At 43.7% G+C, this 22,794-nt stretch overlaps 2 protein-coding genes across 26 annotated transcripts in view; both read right to left on the reverse strand.

Moving 5' to 3' along the window:
- The window catches only part of Ppfia4 (PPFI scaffold protein A4), a 47,927-nt gene extending 43,476 nt beyond the window's left edge, over positions 1–4,451 (reverse strand). For 17 of the 18 annotated variants that reach the window (XR_015635071.1, XR_015635069.1, XR_015635070.1 and 14 more), the window contains exon 1: positions 4,330–4,451. The gene's annotated coding sequence lies outside the window, so the exon portion shown is untranslated. 18 annotated transcript variants of the gene reach the window in all.
- Positions 4,452–5,803: 1,352 nt separating this feature from the next.
- Tmem183a (transmembrane protein 183A) lies at positions 5,804–22,507 on the reverse strand. Of its 8 annotated transcripts, none has more exons than XR_015635098.1 (9): positions 22,330–22,507; positions 22,117–22,206; positions 20,995–21,162; positions 14,997–15,153; positions 14,110–14,290; positions 12,324–12,483; positions 11,710–11,790; positions 9,271–9,426; positions 5,804–7,917 (listed from the first exon to the last, which is right to left on the reverse strand). XR_015635098.1 is itself a non-coding variant. In XM_087580138.1 (8 exons), exons 1-8 carry the CDS (start codon positions 22,436–22,438, stop codon positions 7,732–7,734), a joined length of 1,128 nt encoding a protein of 375 aa, XP_087436264.1. In that variant the 5' UTR covers positions 22,439–22,507; the 3' UTR covers positions 5,804–7,731.
- Between the last annotated feature and the right edge of the window lie 287 nt (positions 22,508–22,794).

Below are 22,794 nucleotides of genomic sequence, written 5' to 3' on the forward strand. Positions count from 1 at the left end.
ACACACTCACACACTCACACACACACTCTCACACACTCACACAAACACATACACACTCTCATGCACTCTCACACACACAAACAGATACACATGCGTGCGTGCACACACACACACTCTCACACTCACACAAACACACTCACACACTCACACACACACACACTCACACACTCACACACACACTCTCACACACTCACACAAACACATACACACTCTCATGCACTCTCACACACACAAACAGATACACGTGCGTGCGTGCACACACACACACACACACACACACACACACAAACCCATAGCTACTTAAAGTGAATGGAAACTTATTTCCCTTCAGAAGAGACAATTTCTTTTTTTTTTTCTTTTTCTTTTTTTTTTTTTTTTTTTTTTTTTTTTTTTTGGTTCTTTTTTTTCGGAGCTGGGGACCGAACCCAGGGCCTTGCGCTTCCTAGGTAAGCGCTCTACCACTGAGCTAAATCCCCAACCCCATTCTTTTTCTTTTTTCTTTTTTTCGGAGCTGGGGATCGAACCCAGGGCCTTGCGCTCGCTAGGCAAGCGCTCTACCACTGAGCTAAATCCCCAATCCCAACAAAGCCCTCTAAATGCAAACCAACTACTTCATATGACAAAAATATTATTTCAAAGCAGGGCATGCTGGCACACACTTTTGACCCCAGCACTCAGAACACACACACACACACACACACACACACACACACACACACATACGTGTATATGTATGCATTTATGTATGTATGCATGTATGCATGTATGTATATATTATGTATTTCAGGAGCAGGGTAGATAGCTCAGTGGTTAAGAACATTGGCTGCGGGTTGGGGATTTAGCTCAGTGGTAGAGCGCTTGCCTAGGAAGCGCAAGGCCCTGGGTTCGGTCCCCAGCTCTGAAAAAAAGAACCAAAAAAAAAAAAAAGAAAAAAGAAAAAAAAGAACATTGGCTGCTCTTCCAGAGGACGCAGGTTCAAGTCCCAGCATCCACATGGCAGCTAAGAACCATCTATAACTCCGGGGAACCCAGTGCCCTCTCCTAACTTCCACAGGCACCAGGAACACACATGGTGCATGGTCATACAAGCAAAGTACCCATAGACACTAAATTAAAACCCTTTTAAATTTTTAAAAATGATGAGTGCTTTTTAAATTGCCATATGTCGTGTTACATATTTCTATAATAAAAAATACATACGATATACTAAATCTATACATCCTATAGATATACAAATCTATACCTTCAAGGTCATAAACCTAAACCCAAATTCTCCGCTTTATGACAGGTTTAGAGATTGTCACGTTATCTGCTGCCAGTTCCCCCAGTGGAATGGAACAATATGATGCTGGGTCCCCAGGCACGCACCGCTGTAAGGTAAACGTCTCAATTGCGAGGACAACCTGCTTCATCTAACTCAGGGGACCAGAAGACAGACCACTTCAATTCACTTCGATACTCACTGAAAGAGTCATGTTACAGATACAGAAAACTTGTAAGTCACTTAACAGGCTTCTTGTGGGGATTCAGACGGACATACCTAGACTCGTTCCAGGGCAATACAGAGCAGCATTTGACCAGCCTCTGCTCTACACTGGGGTCAGTGCTAAGCACCATCTGGAGCAACTGAAACTCTCAGAAAAAGTGACCCTGAGCCAAGGCCTCTCAGTTCCCAGCTCTCTCGGGAATGCAGCTGCCCTGTGCTAGAATTGTCTTCTGGGACAGCTAGAAAACATATGGGAGGGAAGACCCCATGTGACAGCCTCGACCTGTTTGCAATTGGAGTATTAAGCCAGGCTGCAGCCACCCAGGGGTAAACAAAAGCAAATCCTTAGGTCTGCTGGCCTCAAGTCTCACATAACCCTCTCTCTCTCTTTCAGAGCCCTTGTCTCCCTTTGCTCCACCAGCTAACTCTACCTTGGTAATGTTCTCAGGCACCTAAGGCCCCTTTCCACTTCAGCAATACAGAACCCTTCTCAGACTGGAGAATTCAGAGGGGCTGTGGTCCTGGGGTATGGTCCTCAGCATAGGACCACAGCACCTGAGTGTTATTGACTCTGCTGGACACCCAAAGTGCCACACTCCTGTGAGCCAGCACCGTATGCCCTCCAGAGCTAATTATAGGTCAGTGAGCTAGCAGGCCAGAGGGGGGACAGATGGTGACTTATGTGGTTGCAATACACACTTGTCTCTCCCTCTGACCCCACTCCCTCCCTCCATTTTTTCCAATTTCTTAAGTGGGACCCAGACTCTTGGGCAGGTTTTACTCTCTCAGTCTTTCTCAGTCCTCATTCCCAACACATACACATTTACACATGCACACCATGCATGTGTATACACACACACACACACACACACACACACACACACACACACACACCACCTCTCTATATCGGTCAGTCAGTATAACACACCATGTTCCTAGAACAAATCCTCTACCAACTTAACACAGTACAGCTCCTGGAGGCCCACAGAGAGCATTTCAGGTGTAACGAGGCCTCAGTTAACTTCCCTGTACCTTAAGATTCCTTTGGCATCCAGCTCTCTGGCCCTCCTGAACCTTCACCCCTGCCTCATCACTGTCCCAACCCAACTAACCGTCTACTCCCCGGCTCTAGCTCTACTATCCTCAGAGGCTCAGGAAAGACCCAGCAAACCCTCCTAACTCTTTCCAATCCTAAGATCTTGGCCATTACTCAAAGGGGACCCATGAGCCTGACTGGCTGCCCTATTCTGTCTCTCTAACCCTTCCTTCACAAGCCAGCTGCTGGGCAGAGCTCATACACTGACATCATATCCATGCTCAACACGACATGCTCAAAAGCACGCAAAACTCCCCTCATGCCAGCCTCCATAGCCACTCGTTTCTGGAGATGGTTGGTGTCTTTATTTCACAGTGTCTAGAACCCCCGGAACCCCCAAAAACAATGTGCTATCACTCATCTCATTACTTTGAGACATCATTTTTCTTGGAAAGCCTCCTCAGATCTTAGCACAAAATCTAAGAAAATAGCCAATATAAATCATTCAAGCTGTCATTTTTACTAAAGACTATCTGGCCAGTTAACAGTGACCAGGATTCTGTGGGTTAAAATCCTGATGGTTTTGTTGTTGCTGTTGTTGGTTTTTTTGTTGTTGGTTTTTTTTTTTTTTTTTTTTTTTTTTTTTTTTTTTTTTGTTTCTGCCGTTCCACTAAATTGTATATAGGAGGATGTGTGCCTATTTCAGGCACCATTTAGCTGCTCCATGGCCTTTACCTGCTTTTCGATGAGCGAATGTCTATCTAGCATGGTGTCTGGCATGTAGTAAGTGCCCAATAAATGTTTACTCAATATTGAATAAAGTACTAAGAGCCAATTCCAACAACTCTGGAAAGGACTGCAGGGAGTCCCTGAAACCTGGCTCCTGGAGCAGCCTTCTAAAGCTCACACCAGGAGGGATTCATCAGGCTAAGGACAGCCCCCTTAACCACTTGCTCTCCACGAACAAGTACTGAGGAGCTGCCTCAACTCTCCTCCTCTTCAACACATCTCTCCTCAAAGGTGACATCAGCACCTAGTGGCACTTAGTGCTAGATCCCTCCTCCTTCTCTAAAAAAACCACCTACAACATATTTCCAAGTCCTCCAGGCCGACTTCCCTTCCTACCCACCATAAAACCCTCAATACCCGTGCTGGGAAATACCCCTACTGTGTTCACTAATCAGCTCCTCATTCTTACCCCACCCCAGTTCAGTAACCTCTATTACGAACATCTTTTCCTGTTGCGCCCACCCTCATCCCCACCCCCAACCAGGCCTTCTGCTAGCCATTCCTTCCACCCCACCGCCCCAGCACTGCGGAGATGGGGGCATCTCTGGTACAGCCTGACAGTTGAAGGAATGAAGAGCTGGCGATAGTAACCAAGGGCGTAAAGAGGCACGCGGGAAGAATGAAGACCCCCGTGAAGAACGAAGACTTCAGCCTCTCACAAGCGCTCGCCCAAAGGAGCAGAGTTGGCCCCCAAGCCCAGAGGCGCTTTTGCTCTGACTCTCCTGGAGAGGATGTGGGGGCGCAGTCCACCCGGCTGCCCCCTCCCAGAGAGCAGATAGAGCTGAGGGCGAACTCCACGCCTTCCCTGCAAAACGGGCATCGACCCCCATCTTCATCCCCAAGGGCACAGAGCACAGCAAAGGCGAGGGGCAACGAAACCCGCGCCCCGCAGAGACACATCCAGACCAGAAGAGGCTCTTTCCCAAGGCGCACTAACAGAGACTCCTCCAACTGTTCAGGGGAGCTGGATCTGGAAAAGGGGGCATCTTTCCCCGAGTAGTGGGCTGTGGGTGCTCACCTGTGTGGAATCGCCGAAGGCCAGCAGCAGCAGGGCGCCGCCCCCGACCTCGGCAGTGCGAAGCGTCCTAGAGGCAAGCCCGCAAAGGTAGCTGCAGCCTCCACCGCCCAGTACCGTGGCCCGAAGGACCCGCCCCCTTCCTCCGCGGATACCCCGGCCCCACCCCCACAAGGGCGGGGCCTGGTCATCTCCCCCCCGAGGCCACGCCCCCCACGCCCCGGCGCTCCCCAGCCCTGGTTCACACGTGACAAGGGCGCTGCTTTGATGCTGTGCGCCATCTTGGTTGAGGCTGAGAGGGCAGGGCAAGCATTTATCTGGTAGATGTTCTGGCCCCAGGACTTGGAATGCAGAGCACATCCTACACGCGTCTACCATCTTGAACTCACCTTCCCAAGTGTAGCCTGTTCCCTAAATGGTCAGTCGTTTGTCGCCTTTCACAACTGTTCTCTCCCACATATTTTTTAATGGAGAAACTAGAAACCCAGATACTCTTATAGTATGTGCCTCAGTGAATTGTGACTTGCTTTTAGGCGTGTGACTGCCCTAACGCTGTTACTACAAAATGAAATGTTTGTCTGATACATATATCCTATGAAAACATGTTCAAATGCCAAAATTCTGACAAATTTTAGCTAAACCGGTTTTCCTGAATTGCTCCCTTTCCCTGCCCCCGTGGCTATTAATGTATCTTTTCCATCTGGTTTGTGAAATTTCATTTCAGTGCCTACTCAAATCCTTCACAGATACCCCATAAGCACTGTTATGAGTGTGAACTGTTCTTTTTATTCCCCCCCCCCTCCTTTTTTAGGCTTTTCAAGACAGGGTTTCTCTGCGCAGCCCTGGTTGTCCTAGAACTATGTAGACCAGGCTGGCCTCAAACTCCTAGGCGCACCTGCTGCTGCCTCCAGTGTACAGGTGGCCTGTGCTGCTCCTGCCCAGCAGCAGAGAACTGTTCTATATGTACAATGTGCACACAGGCAGTTAGAGATGTATACATATCTTGTAACAGCAGTGTCCTGTAAAGGCTGAAGCTGAGGTCAGTTAACACAGTGTTTCATTCACTCTCCCAATATATTCAAATTTCCTTGCCTTTTTCTAGAAATTCTGGTGGGGGTTGACAGAAGCTAAATCTGGATTATTTGTCTGACACTCTGAATAAGAACATATACACCAAGTGAAAAATAGTTTTTAAACCCAGAGCCTACCAAGTTTCAATCGTTCGCTAGGTGGTCTAGTTTCTACAAAAAGGCAATCCTGGACACTCTTCACCCCTTTCATTAACAAAACATGAATGCCAGAAAAGGCAACTCAGCCAATGCTGAGGAAGACTGAAGCCATGGTAACCATGAAGAGCCACTTTACCAAGTGTTGGCAATGTGTTAAGAACACAGCAGAGGCAGTAACTTTGAAGGGAGAATATAGTATATCATCATACCATGGAGCTGGGCACAAAAACTCAGAGGCTGTGCCAGAAAACAATTAAGCCACATTTATTTCACCCACTTAAGGCAAACCTAAATGGGAGGCACACAATCCACGAGGACAACTCCCCTGCTCCATGGCATCTTTTGTTCAGGGAACTCCAGGCTCTGTGCTTCTTTTCTTCTGCTTCAGAGGCAACTTTTGATTGCAGAGATCTGTGAAGTGCTTACTGTCCTTGGGTTTTTGTTTACTTTTGTTAATTAAGTACCCAAATTCTGGTGGTAGTTTTTTATTGACCCAGGCTCACTTTCTGTTCAACCGTGACAGTATTCCCCTCAGTGTGGGATAAGGCTAGCTGTCAGCAGCAGTATTAAACAGATGCTAAAGGATGTTCTGTAAATAGCATGGGGTGGGGAAAGTGATAAGAACCAGCAGACTAATTTAGCAGTTTAGCCAACAATAGTATCCACCCCACAATATTTTTATGTTTAAAGAATATTTTCTGTCTTTGTCCTGTCTGGTGACTCACACCTATAATCCCAACACTCCAGGCAGCTAAAGTAAGAGGATTAAGTTCAAGGCCAGCCTGGGCTACATAGCAAGACCCTGTCTCAAAAGGACTACTTTTGTGGGGGCTGGACTGCAGTGCTAAAGAATGAACTCAAGATCTTGAGTATGAGAGAAGTGTCTTAATGTGCGTCTTCTGCCACATGCAGGTGGGAAAGGAAGCAGTAAGACTTTCTTCTTAGCAAGAGAAATAAACAAAACCCACCCATGTCCTTTTCTCAGAGCATGCCTGTGACAGTAAAGAACTTTGACCAAGGACGGTGTCAACATTTCTGTATGAACAGAAAACCAGGATCCTGAACGCACACAGGATGACTTAAAAAGGAAAAACAAAAGATCTCAAAGGACAGGACAGGGCAGAGAAAAGCCACTAATTGCTTCTAGTTGAAGGCTGCTTTCAACATGCAATGTATTTTTTGAGAATTTAGCATAATAAAGTCTAACAATTTAAGGAAAACACCAAATCCTTCCTAAACTATGTTCTACCTTTCAGTTAATGCATATCTGAAAGATTCAAATAGCTCATTGCTTTACTTTTAATCATACTCTGCCTACTCCTTTTTACCACTATGTACCACAAAAAAAAAAAAAAAGAAAGAAAGAAAGAAACTGGCCTTTGAAGTTGTGGTATAGCAAAAAAGAAGAATCCTGGCTCTGCGTGGACCAATAGTTCTGGCCATGGGTAACTCAATGATTCAGATTCTCAACCATAAAACCGGAAGGGTTTCAACTACCTTGCTAAACACAAGGATCAGAGACACAATCTAGAAAGTTCTTAGAACAGTACGAGGGGCACATAATTATTACCATCACTGTCAAGCCTCATGCAATAAAACAAAACCCAAAATACAAAATCATCAAAACAATCAATATTCATGTAATAAATATCCAAAAAGCATTTTTTAAAAAGATGCACAAGTCAATCTTATAAGATTCTGATAACCCTGTCACCTGCTTTATTTCTGGAGAAGGGTAAAGGGAAAAGAAAAAATATTCACTTGAATTTGAGGAGCAGCAACATTGGAACAACTGTTTTAAGCCTCTGGGTTCCTCTGATCCCTAAGGGCAAATGTTCTTCCTTGAGGAGTAAGTTTAACTTCCCCTAACACAAGATCATCCATTTGCCGAGATAAAAGAATAAAAACAAACTCAACAGCACCAACTGAGGTTTAACACAGGAAATGAGGCCGGGTTTCTCCTTTCAAATATGCAAATTTTACATTAAAATGTTTATAAATCATAGTTGGTTTTCCTCTTGATTCAACCTCTCCACACCTCCTGTAATAGGAGCCCCAGGAACCCAAACAGCCTGTGCATCGCTAATCAGCTACACGATCCAGCTGCCCCCTCCAAACAGAATCTGATCACTAATGGACTAGACTGGAAGCCATCCCCAGGGATGGGAAGCAGGAACTATGCTCTCAGGGAGAACGGATACTGCGGATGCCACCAGTCAAAGAGCCGAACACTGTGCACTGGGTCCAGGACGACTTGCACACCCTGTTCACTGCGCAGATGCTGACCACCACGGACGGGAGAATCTTGGAACACCAGTCTCACTCGATGATGCCGCATGTCTGTACTCACATTAATAGTAAACTAGAAGAGAAAGGTATATTGAGCATTTAATTTAAATGTTTAGTATTTAATTTAACCTGGGTTTCTGTGCGCTCTTTTTCAAACGGTCTACACATAATATAGCTTGGGTCAGTCTCAAGATTTCTCGTCGTAAGTTATAGCACTAACATATTTATAAAGACACAAGTCCAGGATGATATTTTTTACTGTTTCTCTGCTTTGTGTATCTAAGATGTTAAAGGGTCTTACAGATAAATAATTTAGGCCATATATGCACACACTACCACAAAGCTAATTGTTACACATGTAGGCTAAGGATGGAATTCCCATTAACGCACTGATGAACAAGTCAGGCAAGATCTGTGAAAACTAAGCCTGATCCCATTTTCCCGTAAAGATCTCCAAGTATATGGAAGTGTCTACAGAATTAGTGTGGCATATGTGGAATTTGAGTCACAGTGAGGTCATTAAAGCAGCTTAACCTCGAGGGAGACAGAAGGACCTATGATAAAAATAGAATCATGATACATATTCAACTATAGGAAATTATCTACAAGAGGATGTATATTTGAACCTATTAACATACATATTTTAGAAACAGTCCCCAGAAAGTTAACTATAATTACAGGACAGAGGCAGTCTATGTTACCTCTACTTTCTGAATAAATGTATGCATTATTTAAATTCTTCATGATATACACATTATCTATCATTAAAAATTACGCTTTTTCATCATTGACAGGAACTCCAAACATCTTTGAAACAAGCCTAAGACAAGAGAAGACAGATGACAAATAACAAACCTTCAGCTGTCTGTTCAGTCAAATATTTTCTACCCATGGAAAGTATAATTAAAAGACACACATACGACACACTCCCCTACAGGGACAGCGCTAGTTATCTATGCTAATACTCCATTATGGTGAGTTTGAATGCCCAAGGTCCTGACAGTGCTCATGTGCATGCCTGTCAATGTTCCCTCCAGCACATACAGAAGATACAAAATCCTTCCTTTTCTTAAGAGGAGACAGACAGAACATTCTCAGATATAATTAGCTTCTCTAATATGCAAATCTAACTTCAGACTTCTCTGTTTTGTTTTTATTTTACCTGGAAGATCTTTAGGGTTTTTTTTAAATAGTAATAATTATTATTATTATTATTATTATTATTATTATATCATTATTTTGTGGGTTCTATTTTGGTTTTGATGTGTGTACAGTCACTTGATGGGGGAGAAGGGGTATACCATGTTGTTATTCTGGTTTTAATTTTGAACTTTACTATTCTTCAGAGATTTCTTACCAATAGTTAAATCTGCAAATCCTTTTTCAAACCACAGAGACTCTACAAAACGGCGGACTCTTCACTTACCAAGGTAAATATCATTCCCATGACAATAGGAATAAAGATGAAGTTGAGGGTGGTGACCTGCAGCAGGCAGCAGTCCTGGTCAGGGTTGGTGTGAACATCTTGATACTGAATGGGCGGTTGCAACCGTTCCATACACTTGCTCTTTAATCTAGGGGACTAAGCAGAACTGAGCATTAATCTAGTGGCCTAGAGGAAATATGTATGCTCTTTAAGATGCTGTGAGGGAAATAAAACAGGTGAACTAAGTTAACGAGATAAAAGTTTTCTGTCATCTCTTTGTATGCATGCTGCTTTCTATGCAGAGATCAAAGACTCTTATCAGTTAAGAAACAGAGAGTTTAGATTAGCTAATATAGCAGTGGCCTTTTATTTAGATAGTACTTCCGTGTCATTTCTCCATTGCTGGGGCTACTCCTCAATGGAGAAAGATATCTAGCTAATATCACAGACTGTGAATTTCTTACAAAGACATGAAAGCCAAATTTCTTCACCAGAACCATGTTTTAAAAATAAATTAATAGAAAAGTATGATGTAGAAATCTCAGCTCCTGAGCTGGAGAGATGGCTCAGGGGTTAAGATCACTCTCTGCTCTTCCAGAAGTCCTGAGTTCAATTCACAACCATCTGTAATGGGATCTGAAGCCTTCTTCTGGTATGTGTGAAGAGAGACACACTATTCACATACATAAAAATAAAATCTTAAAAACGTAGGACTTAAAAAAAAAAAAGAAATCTCAGCTCCTTCTGCAGCACTATGTCAGCCTGCATATCACCATGTTTTGCACCATGTTAATGGGTAAACCTCTGAAACTATAAGCAAGATCCAATTAAATACTTCTATAAAAATCGCTGATGTCATGGTGTCTCTTCACAGCAATAGACACTAACATACCACAAATACTGACTTTTTCTCAGCTGCCCATGAAGTGTGTGGGGGTGGAGCTGCAGTGTGTGAGGGTTATGTGTGTGTGCGTGCACGTGGAAGCCAGGTCAATGCCAATGCCTCCCCACCTCCCCACTTTATTTCTGAACAGTCTCTTCCTGAACCTGGAGCTATCCAACTGGTTTAACTGGCTGGCCAATGAGCTCCCAGATTCTGCCCATTTCCACTTGCTAGCACTGGCGTTATACAAGTGTGGCACACATCAGTTTTTACATGGGTTTTGGGTAGCCAAATTCATATCCTCATACTACACTCACACATACACCCCTTTTATAACTCTGTTTTCTGGTAATCTGTCTAGGTTTACCTTAGGTAACAACCTGAAGATGCTATCTTTTTTTGTCCAACATGAAACAGTTCCCTCCAAAATTTAATCTAATGTTATGTAAGAGATGGAGCTTTTAGAAGGTGAAGGTGATAAGGACTCCTCTTTCGTGAATGGATGAAGGCTCTTATACAATAAGAGCTTTAAAATAGACTTGGCTCCTTTCAGCCTTCCATCACAGGGTACAATTACGCCACCATCTTGAAAATGGGAACCAGAGTCTCATGAGACACAAAACCTGTCTGGATCTCTGGTCCTCCAGAACTATGAGAAAATTAATCTCTGTTCTTTATAAATAACCCAGTCTCTGGTACTTGTCTTGGCAGCAAAAAGGGACTAAGAAATGGTAAAATTCATGAAATATCTGAAGGATGCAGAGACAGAAAGCTCAGCAGTTAAAGAGCCCTTGCTACTCTTGCCAAAGAGGAAGGTTTGGTTCCCAGCACCTATATGGAGGCTAACAACTGTCCATACATACATGCAGGCAAAACACTCAATAGACAAGCCAGATATAATGGCGCAGGTCTTTAATCCAAGGACTTGAGAGACAGAGACAGGTAGATCTCTATTAGATTGAGGCCAGCCTGGTCTATGTGGCAAGTTTCAGGACAGCCAGGGATATGCAGATACACAGAAGACTGTCTCAAAAAAAAAAACAAAAAAAAACCAAACAAACAAACAAAAAAAAAACATATGAAATTAAAAAAAAAAAAAAACAACTTTTTTTTAATTTTAAGTGCACTGTCACTGTCTTTAGACACACCAGAAGACGACAACAGATCCCATTACAGATGATTGTGAGCCACCATGTGGTTGCTGGGAATTGAACTCAGGACCTCTGGAAGAGCAATCAGTGCCCTTAACCACTGAGCCATCTTTCCAGCCCATTAAAAAAAAAAAAATCCTAATTTTAAGGTGGGTATGGGTGTGGGTGGTGGTCTGTACATGAGTGTGATGCCTGAAAGGTCAGAAGAGGGCATTACTCAATGTCCTAGAACTGGGGTCCTGACAATGTAGTATTCTCTCATCCTCTGAACCATCCAACCACCCAAATGAACAAACCTTTAAAGATAAAATTTATAAAAATAGAGACACAAGCGCAAGGCCCTGGGTTTGGTCCCCAGCTCTGAAAAAAAAAAAAAAAAAGAGACAAAAAAAGAAGGACACATGCCTGTTTTTTGAACTTGAAGTTGAACTCCCACATTGGTTCTTGTCTGTTCCCAACAATCTTTCTGCACCAGAAAAGTAAGCACTGTAAGAAAGAAAAAATAAACTAAGGGAGTGACATTGGTATGTATAATAAAGTAACAAAAAGAATAATTAGCAAAAACATCTGAGAGCTCTAAAGCCAACTACAGTCCTGATGCAGAGGATTTCCTTTGGCACACACAGACCCCCAACTCGAGACTGGTGCGACATGAGGACAGTCAGTGCTACTCAGGAAGAAGAGGGACCAATACAAGTCAACCTCAGCTTATTAAGATCAACCCTATGTTCTCATCTTTAAAGACAGAAATACATATCCGCAGTGAGGGGCATTTTCTCTGATTCAGCAGCCACTACTCTACAGTAAACTATAAAGGCAGCAAGTAGCCACCAGGCAAGATGGTAGCAAGGCCACAAAGCAGGCAAGGAGGGCAGCCCTGGAACAGGAGCAAGCCACTCAGGACCTTGTGGGAACAGACAGCAACTACGGAAACCAATGAGCTAAGCTGGATTCAGTCCAAAGCAAGCCCCTCAATGAAGTCAGGCTATAGCTAGGGTTAAGCACAAGAAGTGAAGTACCTCCCAGGGGACAAGGGGTGGGTCGTCCGCCGTGCCAGCTGTCCTGCCTTCAGACATGCCCTGTACGTCCTGCTGCTCCATCAAAAATAATGGGCTTGGCTTTTAGGGGAAAACACTTCTGCTGCCATCACAACGGCTCCAGTGTCCCACACAAGCTATGCTACTGAAAAGAGAGAGAGGGGATCAAATACGAAAAGCTGGAGTCCAGGAAATGGGAACCTTCCTTTAGGCATGCTGGCAACTAAGTGCCATGCAATTATAGGTATGTAAGTGGTGAGGCCATGCACCAAGCCTCTGCCACGACAGGACCCATATCCTCGTCAGAGGATCTCCTAACAACACAAAAAGAGGCTGCCAGGTAGCCTGTGCTTACTACCTGGATTAAGAGCTCATTTTCTTAAATCTACTTCGGCTTCCTATTTTTAAAAGACATAGTAATGAGAATATAAAGATATGGGTATTTTAGACTTTAAACAGTAGCCCTTGCACTGCGCACTGGAGCCGCTAAGATGTGTCAAGCATGAGGAGTTTGCCCAATCAATGCTGTCCTGCTCCATTACCTGGCATGGTTAACTCTGTAATGATTACACCCTCCCTGTAGTTAATCGGATAGTATTAAATGCTTCTAGGGAGGAAGACACTGTAAATGTGAGATGGGACACTGGCCACTCACATTACAAGCAGAAGCAGCTTCAGGGTGAAACTTTACTCATGTAACACACTACTCCTGCCCTAAATCCATCAACTAGCATTATAAACAGCTAGTTTGATGACCTATATTTGTATGTGTTGGGAGGGGGAAATCTTGATTACTTTCAAACGATAGTACCTTTTAATTCCAGGAAATAATATAACCTTAGAGCTCAACTAGGAGAGAAGATCACATAATGTCTGAGCATAAAGGCAAACACAGCCCAAGAACAGGAAGTGCTACAGAATGATTAGAGGGGGAGACAGGTGTGAAAGTTACCTACAAATGCAAAGAAATTTACACAGTATCTCATGAGTAAGATAACACCAAGACATCCACATGCCTAAATGACTGTAATGACTACACTCCTCCAGCTGGGTAAACGTGATTTCACAAGGGAGGAGAAAATGGGCTAACAGACAGACCTACTTATTATTCAGAATACCAGAAACCTGAATACAGCATATGGATATAAACTATACAGAGAATGCTAAGATAAAGGGAACCTAAAACATAGGAAGATTTTGGAATCCTAAGATCCATGAATTGGAGTGCCTTATAGTCTCTGAGACAAATTACCAGAGCCTGGCCCAGGGGCTTAGCAAGTAAAGAAGTGTATACCAAAATCCTTAAAGAAAGTCAAGAAAGAAGCGCAATCTCAGACAACAAGGTTACATTAGAAACAGAAAATCAATTCAGTTCCTTGTGTTATTTGTGTCATGACTAAACATTTTGGGAAAACTGTAGTATGCACCTACCATTCAAATATTCTTCCTAGCCCAAACTATCAAAACCATTCTAAATATTCTTCCTAGCCCAAACTATCAAAACCATTCTATCTACAATGGTCAAATGTACAGTGCATAAAAATAAATTAAAGACTTAAGAAATACACTAAAAGCACAAAAAAGCTCTAAGAAAGGACAGCATAAACCAGTCCAGCACTGCAGGAATGTGTCAGAGAAATGAAACTTCTGAACCGTACAAGTTTACATTAGCCCCCTAATGGATTGGGACCCACAGTCCTCCCCATTAAGAGACTACAAACAAGACTTAGGAACAGGCCCGCCATACAAGAATCCACCAGCCACTTACTTTGGAATTCTTCAGTGTGCTGGGAGTGCTTTCTGGAATGGCAGGATTCTTGGAGATTCGAGCAGCAAACGGTTCATACATATGGTACAGAGATCGGATCACACATGCCCGGAGACAGCGCAGCTTCTCCATGGACTCTGGTCGCAGCCGCAAAGGTAGAGAAGCATCCAGCGTGTAGTGCCTGCAACATGACACATGACTCCTACCAATGTGTGGCCTGTCTGCCTGCTCTTACCCAGTCTCCCAGGGCTCCCAACTTCCATGCGAGCCACTACTTCACTGGTGGGCACTCGCTTGCCCAGTTCTCACAAATACCATCACCATCTCCTTACATTATCCATGACTTTTGCTTCTTCATTTTGGTAACCCTGTAGTTTTTCAATTTAAATTTAGACTATTTCAGATTCTACAGAATTATAAGCCTCTGAATTACAAATCATGCAATATGCTTTAGTTGCTCAAAAAGAATCTGTCATGGGGAAAAGCCACTGGGTTTCCCTGTCAGACATGTCAACAAGTTCTCTATCCATTCCTACCACATCCCTACAGTTCATAGAGTCCACTAGACCTCTGTACCCCACATGAAAATCTAGCACTTTTATTGATCACGTAGTAAAATACACCTCTAGAAGAAAAGTCTAAGTTCTTTCTGGGACCAGAAGTAATACCATTTGCAAAAAGAGAAAAAAAGAGACTAGAAGGGATGGGGGCAGCCATAGGGAAGACAGTCACCTGAATGAATCAGTAACATAAGTCCAAAGCTAGGGTTATGCCAAGGCATAAAAGAGAGAAAAAGTGGAAAGAGCCCATCATCTAGGGCAGAGCTCCAAATCACAAATAGCAACAAAGTCAGCCACAGAGAAGACACTGGCACTCAGAGGTCGCACCTTCGGTACAACCTGGTCCAAAAGGCAGCAGTGCAAGTGACAGTCCAAGCATTCTTACAAATCAGGGAAAAATTCACAATGTCCTCAGGACGGATATAGGAAGCCAGCAACAGCCAAATATCCATAGGATACTCTTCTCCTCCAGCCCCATCCAGGTCTTCTGAAACAAGAAAAAGAAAATCATGTTCTATTTATTACACACACCTAAAGGGACTCGTTCTAATCTCTCCCAGCTGGTACATTTAAGAGAAGGGGCTTTGGTTGTTTGGTCTGGTTCTTTATTTGTTCAGTTGGTTGTTTTTTAAGACAGGATTTCTCTGTGTAGCCCTGGCTGTCCTAGAACTCACTCTGTAGACCAGGCTGGCCTCAAAATCTGTCTCTGCCTCCCTAGTGCTGGGATTAAAGGTGTGTGCCACTATACCCAGCTAAGAAAAGGGGTTTAAACAGATCCAAGGAAGCCCCTCAAGCTGATGGTTTCCTGGTTATTCCAGATGCTAAAATCTTTTTGTCTTCTGTTGCCCAAGTGAAGAGTTAATGTCCTTTAGGTCTTTGTTGTATGTATATGCATGTGTGCAGAAATTTTCTTGAGTGGCGACATGTGTGGACAGGGACATGCTTATGTAGAGTCCAGAGGTCACTATCCAGCATGTTCTTCCATCATTTTTCTACCTGATGATTTGAGACAAGGTCTCTCACTGAACTTGGAGCACAAGTGACCTACCTCTCCAGCCCCACCCCATTCATGTTCTTAAAAGGGTGTGTTCGTGTGTGTGTGTGCATGTGCTTGTGCACGCGAGGGTGTATATGGGAATACATGGAGAATGGGTATCAAGTTCCTTGAAGCTGGAGTTTTAGGCATATTTGCAGGCTGCCTGGTGTGGGTGCTAATATCATACTGGTCCCCTGAAAGAGGACCTGTCCTGGTTGGCTTGGGGGTTTTCTTTTGCTTTGTTCAGCTTGACATAAGGTAGGGTTATCTGGTAAGAGAAACCCCAGTTGACTACGGGGATCTGAGCGCAGACCTTCAAGTTTTTGCAGTAAGTGCTTTACCAATTAAGCCCACCTATCTAAAACCTTTAAAAAAAATATTGTGGGGGCTGGGGATTTAGCTCAGTGGTAGAGCGCTTACCTAGGAAGCGCAAGGCCCTGGGTTCGGTCCCCAGCTCCGAAAAAAAGAACCCAAAAAAAAAAAAAATATTGTGTATTAAGTTTCAAAGTCCCTTTGTGTATATTTTAACAATAATAATTCTTCAATAGAATTAAGAAAACTATTAAGCCTGCTGTAGTAATAAGAAAACAGACACTGCAGCTGAAGAGATGGTTCAAAAATTAAGAACAGTGGGCTGGAGAGATGGCTCAGTGGTTAAGAGCACCCAACTGCTCTTCCAGAGGTCATGAGTTCAATTCCCAGCAACCACATGGTGGCTCACAACCATCTGTAAAGAGATCTGATGCCCTCTTCTGGTGTATCTGAAGACAGCTACGGTGTACTTAGATATATAATAAATAAAAATAAATCTTTAAAAAAAAAAAAAAATTAAGAACAGTTACTGTCTGTCTGAGTTAGGGTATCTACTATATGGTAAACACATGAGCAGAGCAGCATGAAGAGGAAAGGGCTTGTTTCTTACAGTTCTCAGGTCACAGTTTATCATGGAAGAGGTCAGGGCAGGAGGAGAAGCAGAAGCCAAGGAGAAGTGCTGCTTACTGGCTTGCTCTTCAAGACTTGCTCAGTCTTTTTTTAATTACATTTTAATGTTTTAGGGCACAGGTTTCATAGCATGTGCATTAAGGCCAGAGACAACTTGTAGGTGTCACTTCTCTCCTCCCTGATGTGGGTCCTGGAGACGGAACTCAAGAGAGTCAGGCGTGCTGGCAAGTATTAACAGCTGAGCCGAGCCGTCTCATCAGCCAGACCATCTGATAGGGTGGCGCCACTCACAGTGGTCTGGGTCCTCCCACACTAACCATCAACCAAGAAAACACAGCACAGACTTGCCTGCAGAACAATCTGGTAGGGGCATTTTCTCAACTAGGATTCTCTCTTGCCAGATAACTCTACCTTGTGTCAAGCTGAACCAAAGACAAAATAAAATGAAACAAAAAAAAAAAAAACAAAAAAAACAAAAAAAAAAACCCAGGACACTACGCACATGTGATACATAGACACACATGCAGGCAAAACACCCACACACATGAAGTAAAAATAAACAAATCTCAAAACACATTCTTTTTAGTTCTTTAAATAAAGAAGGTATGTAAAAAGAAAATATAAACTAAATAATCTTAGCAAAAGGCAAATTACGGGGTTGGGGATTTAGCTCAGTGGTAGAGCGCTTGCCTAGCAAACGCAAGGCCCTGGGTTCGGTCCCCAGCTCCGAAAAAAAGAAAAAGAAAAAAAAAAAAAAAAGAAAAAAAAAGGCAAATTACAACATATACTTCCTATCACACTCTACACATTCTTCTATTTTTTTATTTTTGTTATTTGTTTTTTTAAGGCAGAGTCTCAGGTAGCCCAGGCTTGCCTCCAACTTGATATTTAACCAAAGTACACCTTGGCCCTCTTATCTTCCTGGCTCCACCTACTAAATTCTGGGGTTATAGGCATATGACGGACGCCATGCTGGGTTTATGCAGTTGGGAGTCAAACCTATGTCTCATGCATGCTACACAAGCACTCAACCTGAGCCACAGTCAAGACACATTCTAGTTATCCTGTCAGTCAGCCCCTACTTGATAATGTATATTACTGTCTCCTCCTCCTGCTTCAGACCTAATTACTGTTTATTCTCCTGACCCTTATATTATTCTCACTATATACCTGAGATTTGAATAACAACACATACACCAGAAAGACACCTTCGCCTTAAATAATCATTCATCTCCAAGACAGGATCTCACTATGTAGCCCTGGCTATCTCAGAACTTACTATATAGACCATGCTAGCCTTAAACTGCCTACCTTTGTCTACCAAATACTAGAATTAAAATCATGCACCATCACATCTGGCTCATTAATGACTTTTACAAGGCTGAATATTGCTAAAGATTGTATGTGTCAGGGATAGGGAGATGGCTCAACACTAAAGAATCTGCAAAAAGGCAGGCATGTATGTCTTTGCACCACTTGCATGGCTGGCTCCCAAGGACAGAAGAGAGCACTGAATCCTCTAGAAGTTACAGATGATTGTGAGCCTCCATGTAGGTACTGGGTATATGTGAGTCTTTCTGAAGAGCAGCCAGTGCTCTTAACCCCAAAGACGTCTCTTGAGCATCCCAGGTTTGTTGTTATTGTTTAGCTTTCCAGACAGGTTTAGCTAACCCAGGCTGGCCTTCAACCTGGAGCTAGCCTTGGCCTTGGACTCCTGATCCTCCTCCTCCTCCTCCTCCTCCTGAGACTACTTGCTGGCTAACAAAAGTCTTTTTGAAGACTATTCCTCTTTTGAGGATACCAATTAAAACATTTATAGAGATAATGATAGCTAGGAATTGCCCAAAATTCCTAGAGGTAAAGGTTGAAGCATAAATTGTAGTGAGTTCATAGGTATTGAAATGGTTATGGCGGTTTCTTCAGAAACTAAAGGATGGGGGTTGGGGATTTAGCTCAGTGGTAGAGCGCTTGCCTAGGAAGCGCAAGGCCCTGGGTTTGGTCCCCAGCTCCGGGGGGGAAAAAAAAAAAAAAAGAAACTAAAGGATGGGGCAACCAGACAGCTTTGCAGGGAACCTGCAGTCAAACCTGACTGAGTTTAATCCCTGGAACTCACATGATGGAAGGAGATAGAACTGAGTATCACAAACTGCCCTCTGATCTCCACCTGTACACCCTGGTATTCACATTACTGTTACTCTACCTTTTACACACACACACACACACACACACACACACACACACACACACATGCAAAATAGATAGTCATTTTGAAAATATTTAAGAGAAATTAATCAAAATAGAATAGAGGTACTTAATAAAGTAAAATAAAAAAATAAAAAAGAAATAATGTTCAAGTATGTATGCCACAAACCACTTGTCTAATATGTGATTATATCCTGACTATCTGAAGGGAGTCTTATAATGTAATATTTTAATTTAAAATGAAGAAACAAAGAAAAAGCCAGGCATAGTGGCTTACTCCTTTAATCCCAGCACTCAGGAAGCAGAGGTAGGTGAATCCCTGAGTTCAAGGCCAGCATAGTCAGTTCCAGGACACTCTAAAGGCTACACAAGAAACCCTGGGGGGGGGGGGGGGGATGTTCATATGCTATTGTCAGAAACATCAAATGATAAAACCATTTCACTGATTCCTCAAAAACTTAAAACACAGATTACCACACAATCCAGAAATTGCATGAATGCTCATTACCTACTAGAAATGAAAGCATCTGCCACACCAAACTCCTCCCTGAAGTTGCTATATAATGCAGAGTAGTCAGACAAAAGGCAGTAAACATGAACTATTAGTACATTGAACCGTAAACATTTTTAAGCCACATGAAAGAAATTAGACTTGAAAGAGTATGTTAGCGCTGCATTTGTATGGAGTATCAGAACAGTCATATCTGCAGAGAATGAAGTTAGGGCAGGCCAGGGGTGCCGTACATCAGAAGCGGTGACACTGTGGTTTGGGAATTCTTTTTGGATGACGGAAACATTCTATCCTTAGTTCATGATGGCAACAGAACAGCTGGGAAATAGTAAAGCCTCTCAATTGTATTTGATTTAAAACTGTCTTGCCAGGCGGGCGGCACAGACCTTTAGTCCTAGTGCTGCCAAGACAGAGGCATGGGGTCTCTGTCAGATGAACTCTGTGAGATGACGAACGGCTTGCCCTACACTAGACCCCCATTTCAAAAAATAAGGAAAAAAGAAAGAAAAAAACTATCTTGAGGCCCAGCATTTGGTGGCACCTGCCTTTAATCCTAGCACTTGGGAAGCAAAGGCAGGCAGATCTCTGTGGACTACAAAGCAAACTGGTCTACAAAGCAGTTCCGGGAATAGCCAGGGCTGTTACATGGAGAAACCCTGTCTCAAAGCAAAAAGAAAGAAAGAAGGAAAAGAAGGAAAAGAAAGAAAAGAAAGAAAAGAAAGGAAAGAAAGAAAGAGAGTGAGTGTGTGTGTGTGTGTGTGTGTGTGTGTGTGTGTGTGTGTGTGTGTGAAAGGAAAGGAAAAAGAAAATGAAATTTGTCTTGAAAAGCCAGGATGGTTTAGCAGTTGTTGCCCTTGCAAAGGCCTAGGTGTGAGTCCCAGAACCCACATCAGAGTGTACAATCATCCATCCAGCTCACAACTCCAGCTCCATAGCTAATGCCCTCCTCTGACCTCTACGGGTGCCAGACATACATGAAATGAACACATACGCATGTAGACAAACACCCATATTCAGTGCCTAAAAATAAACAAAGAAAATAAAGAACAGTAAAACATAAGTTGGAAATGTTTTGGAAAATTTGTATATACATACACATATTTTTGTATGTATTATACATCCCTAACAGAATTAAGAAAAAATAAAGTATAACAAATGTTGCTATTAATTTTTGGATCCTGGAAAAGAAGGTTATTAGGCTGGGCATGAGAGATGGCTCAGCGGTTAAGAGCACTGACTGCTCTTCCAGAGGTCCTGAGTTCAAATCCCAGCAACCGCATGGTGGCTCACAACCATCTGTAATGGGATCTGATGCCCTCTTCTAGTGCCTCTGAAGACAGCTACAATGCACTCATATATAATAAATAAATATTAAAAAAAGTTATCGGGTTGGGGATTTAGCTCAGTGGTAGAGCACTTGCCTAGGAAGCGCAAGGCCCTGGGTTCGGTCCCCAGCTCCGCAAAAAAGAACCAAAAAAAAAAAAAAAAAAAGTTATCACTGACAATGACTGGTACAATAGCAAATTCACCTCTTAGATCTCCCTTACATTGAAGAGCGATAGCATCAATTGATCAATCCACTGACTGATCGATCACCACAGACAGAGCTCAATCCTGAGCAAAGCAACCTGTACCTTTGTGTCTCTTGCTTTTCTTTTTTCTGGAGACAGATCTTTCCTGAGTGCTTTCCTCCTGGGCGTCCATCTCATCACTGCTGTCCAAGATGTCACTCGGCTCACCCACCCCAGAGAGAGCCTCTTCCGCAGGAACCTGGGACGCTTCCAAGCCACAGAGAGATTTTACTAGGAGAAAACAAGGAGAGAATGAAACGCACTTGGTTCCATCCAAAAATACCCATAAAGGCCCATGTATCAGCAACCATGGAGGACAGAGGCAATCTTGAAGAAAGCCAACACCTTATAATAAGAAAAGCTCAAACAAAACTGTAGCATTGTAATAACCAAAAGAAAAAGGAAAGCAATTGTCAAGCTATCTCTAAAGTAGCAGAAACTGATTCTTTCTAAGTGCTGACTTCAGTCTTGGGTTGGGGTGTGAACAATGCACCCACTGTGAATGAAAGCCGAAGCCAAGTGTACTGCCATGCACCTAGACTCCTAGGAGCATTGGCTTAAGAGAAATGGGATCCAATTTAACCCTGTCCTGCACTGGAGACATGTGACATAAACCATAAATCCAAGAGAACCAATTGCAAAAATCCTGACAGCAAGACAAGCACGGCAAAAAGAAAACGATATGCTAATGTAATGGATGTCAACTTGAAGTAAAATATGCATAATTATAAAAAATGAGAGACTGATATCAAGGCATGACAGTGGAGATTAATGACTACATGAAGTTGTGTGGGATTTTTGTTCTTGTTTTGGTCTGGTTGTTCTTTTGAGACAGGATCTCACAATGTAAACTCCTATGTAAACCGGGCTAGCCTTGAACTCAGAGAGATCCACCTGTCTCTGCCTCCCCAATGCTAAGATTAAAGGAACGCCCACCTGACCTGGTCACAAAATGGCTTTAATTCAAAGAGGAAATAAAAACATTTCGGCTCTGGAACCTGCTGATCCCCGCAACACACACCCATCCCATCCCCGATATGAGAAAGTAAACAGTGGGAAGAGCAAACACGTTCATAGCCAGATGCCAAAGGGCAGCAGGAAAAATACCCGGACACAATTCCAGGAAAATACAATACCTAATGCTGTCTTAAAAGCTTGGGCCTAAAGAGATCCACGAAAGCCTACCTTCCTGCTGAACAGCGTTGGCCACGGCTTTCTTGACCCGTCCAGACCTCACCACCGCCGGATCCGAGTTGGCATAGTCCGCCACAGTCACTGAAACAGAGCAAAGAGCCAAGGCCTCCTCAGACTCGGGGCAAAGTCTCCGCAGCCGAGTCTCGCCAAGCTGGACCCTGCTGCCCAGCCCCCCTCCGCCGCCCGGCCCCGCCCCTCGCCCACCTCGGCCAGAGCAGGCGTCGTGGGCCCGGAACTTGAGCCGCTTTCCTCTCTTGGGCATGGTGACGGTGTCCGGACGAGGCCCGCTTAGCTGGCCGGGGACCCGGGCCATTTCTCGGCCCCGAGAGCCGGCTCCCGGAGCCGCGGGGCACTTCCACCCGGCTCCGCGGCCATCCCGCACAGAGGCTGCGGCTATCGCGAGGACTCAGGCGAGGACTCTGGGTCCCGTTGGTTGCCGACGCCTCTCTCGGGGAGCCAATCGCCTCCGGGGCCCAGTGACGTCATCACCCGGCGCCCTCGGCTGTAGCGGAGGCCAAGTTCCTAAAGGGTAGCGGGCTGGACAAGGTGGACAGGGTGTGTGTTATCGCCTTCTCGTAGGCGTTTGGTGTGTCAGACCCAGCCCTCCAAACGCGTTAATTAGAACTAACAGTTTACATCCTGGTCCACTTCAGCCTCTAGATTGCATAT

The sequence above is a fragment of the Rattus norvegicus genome, chromosome 13 (genome assembly GCF_021556685.1).
Source record: "Rattus norvegicus strain SHRSP/BbbUtx chromosome 13, alternate assembly SHRSP_T2T, whole genome shotgun sequence".
In the NCBI taxonomy this organism is placed as follows: Eukaryota; Metazoa; Chordata; class Mammalia; order Rodentia; family Muridae; genus Rattus; species Rattus norvegicus.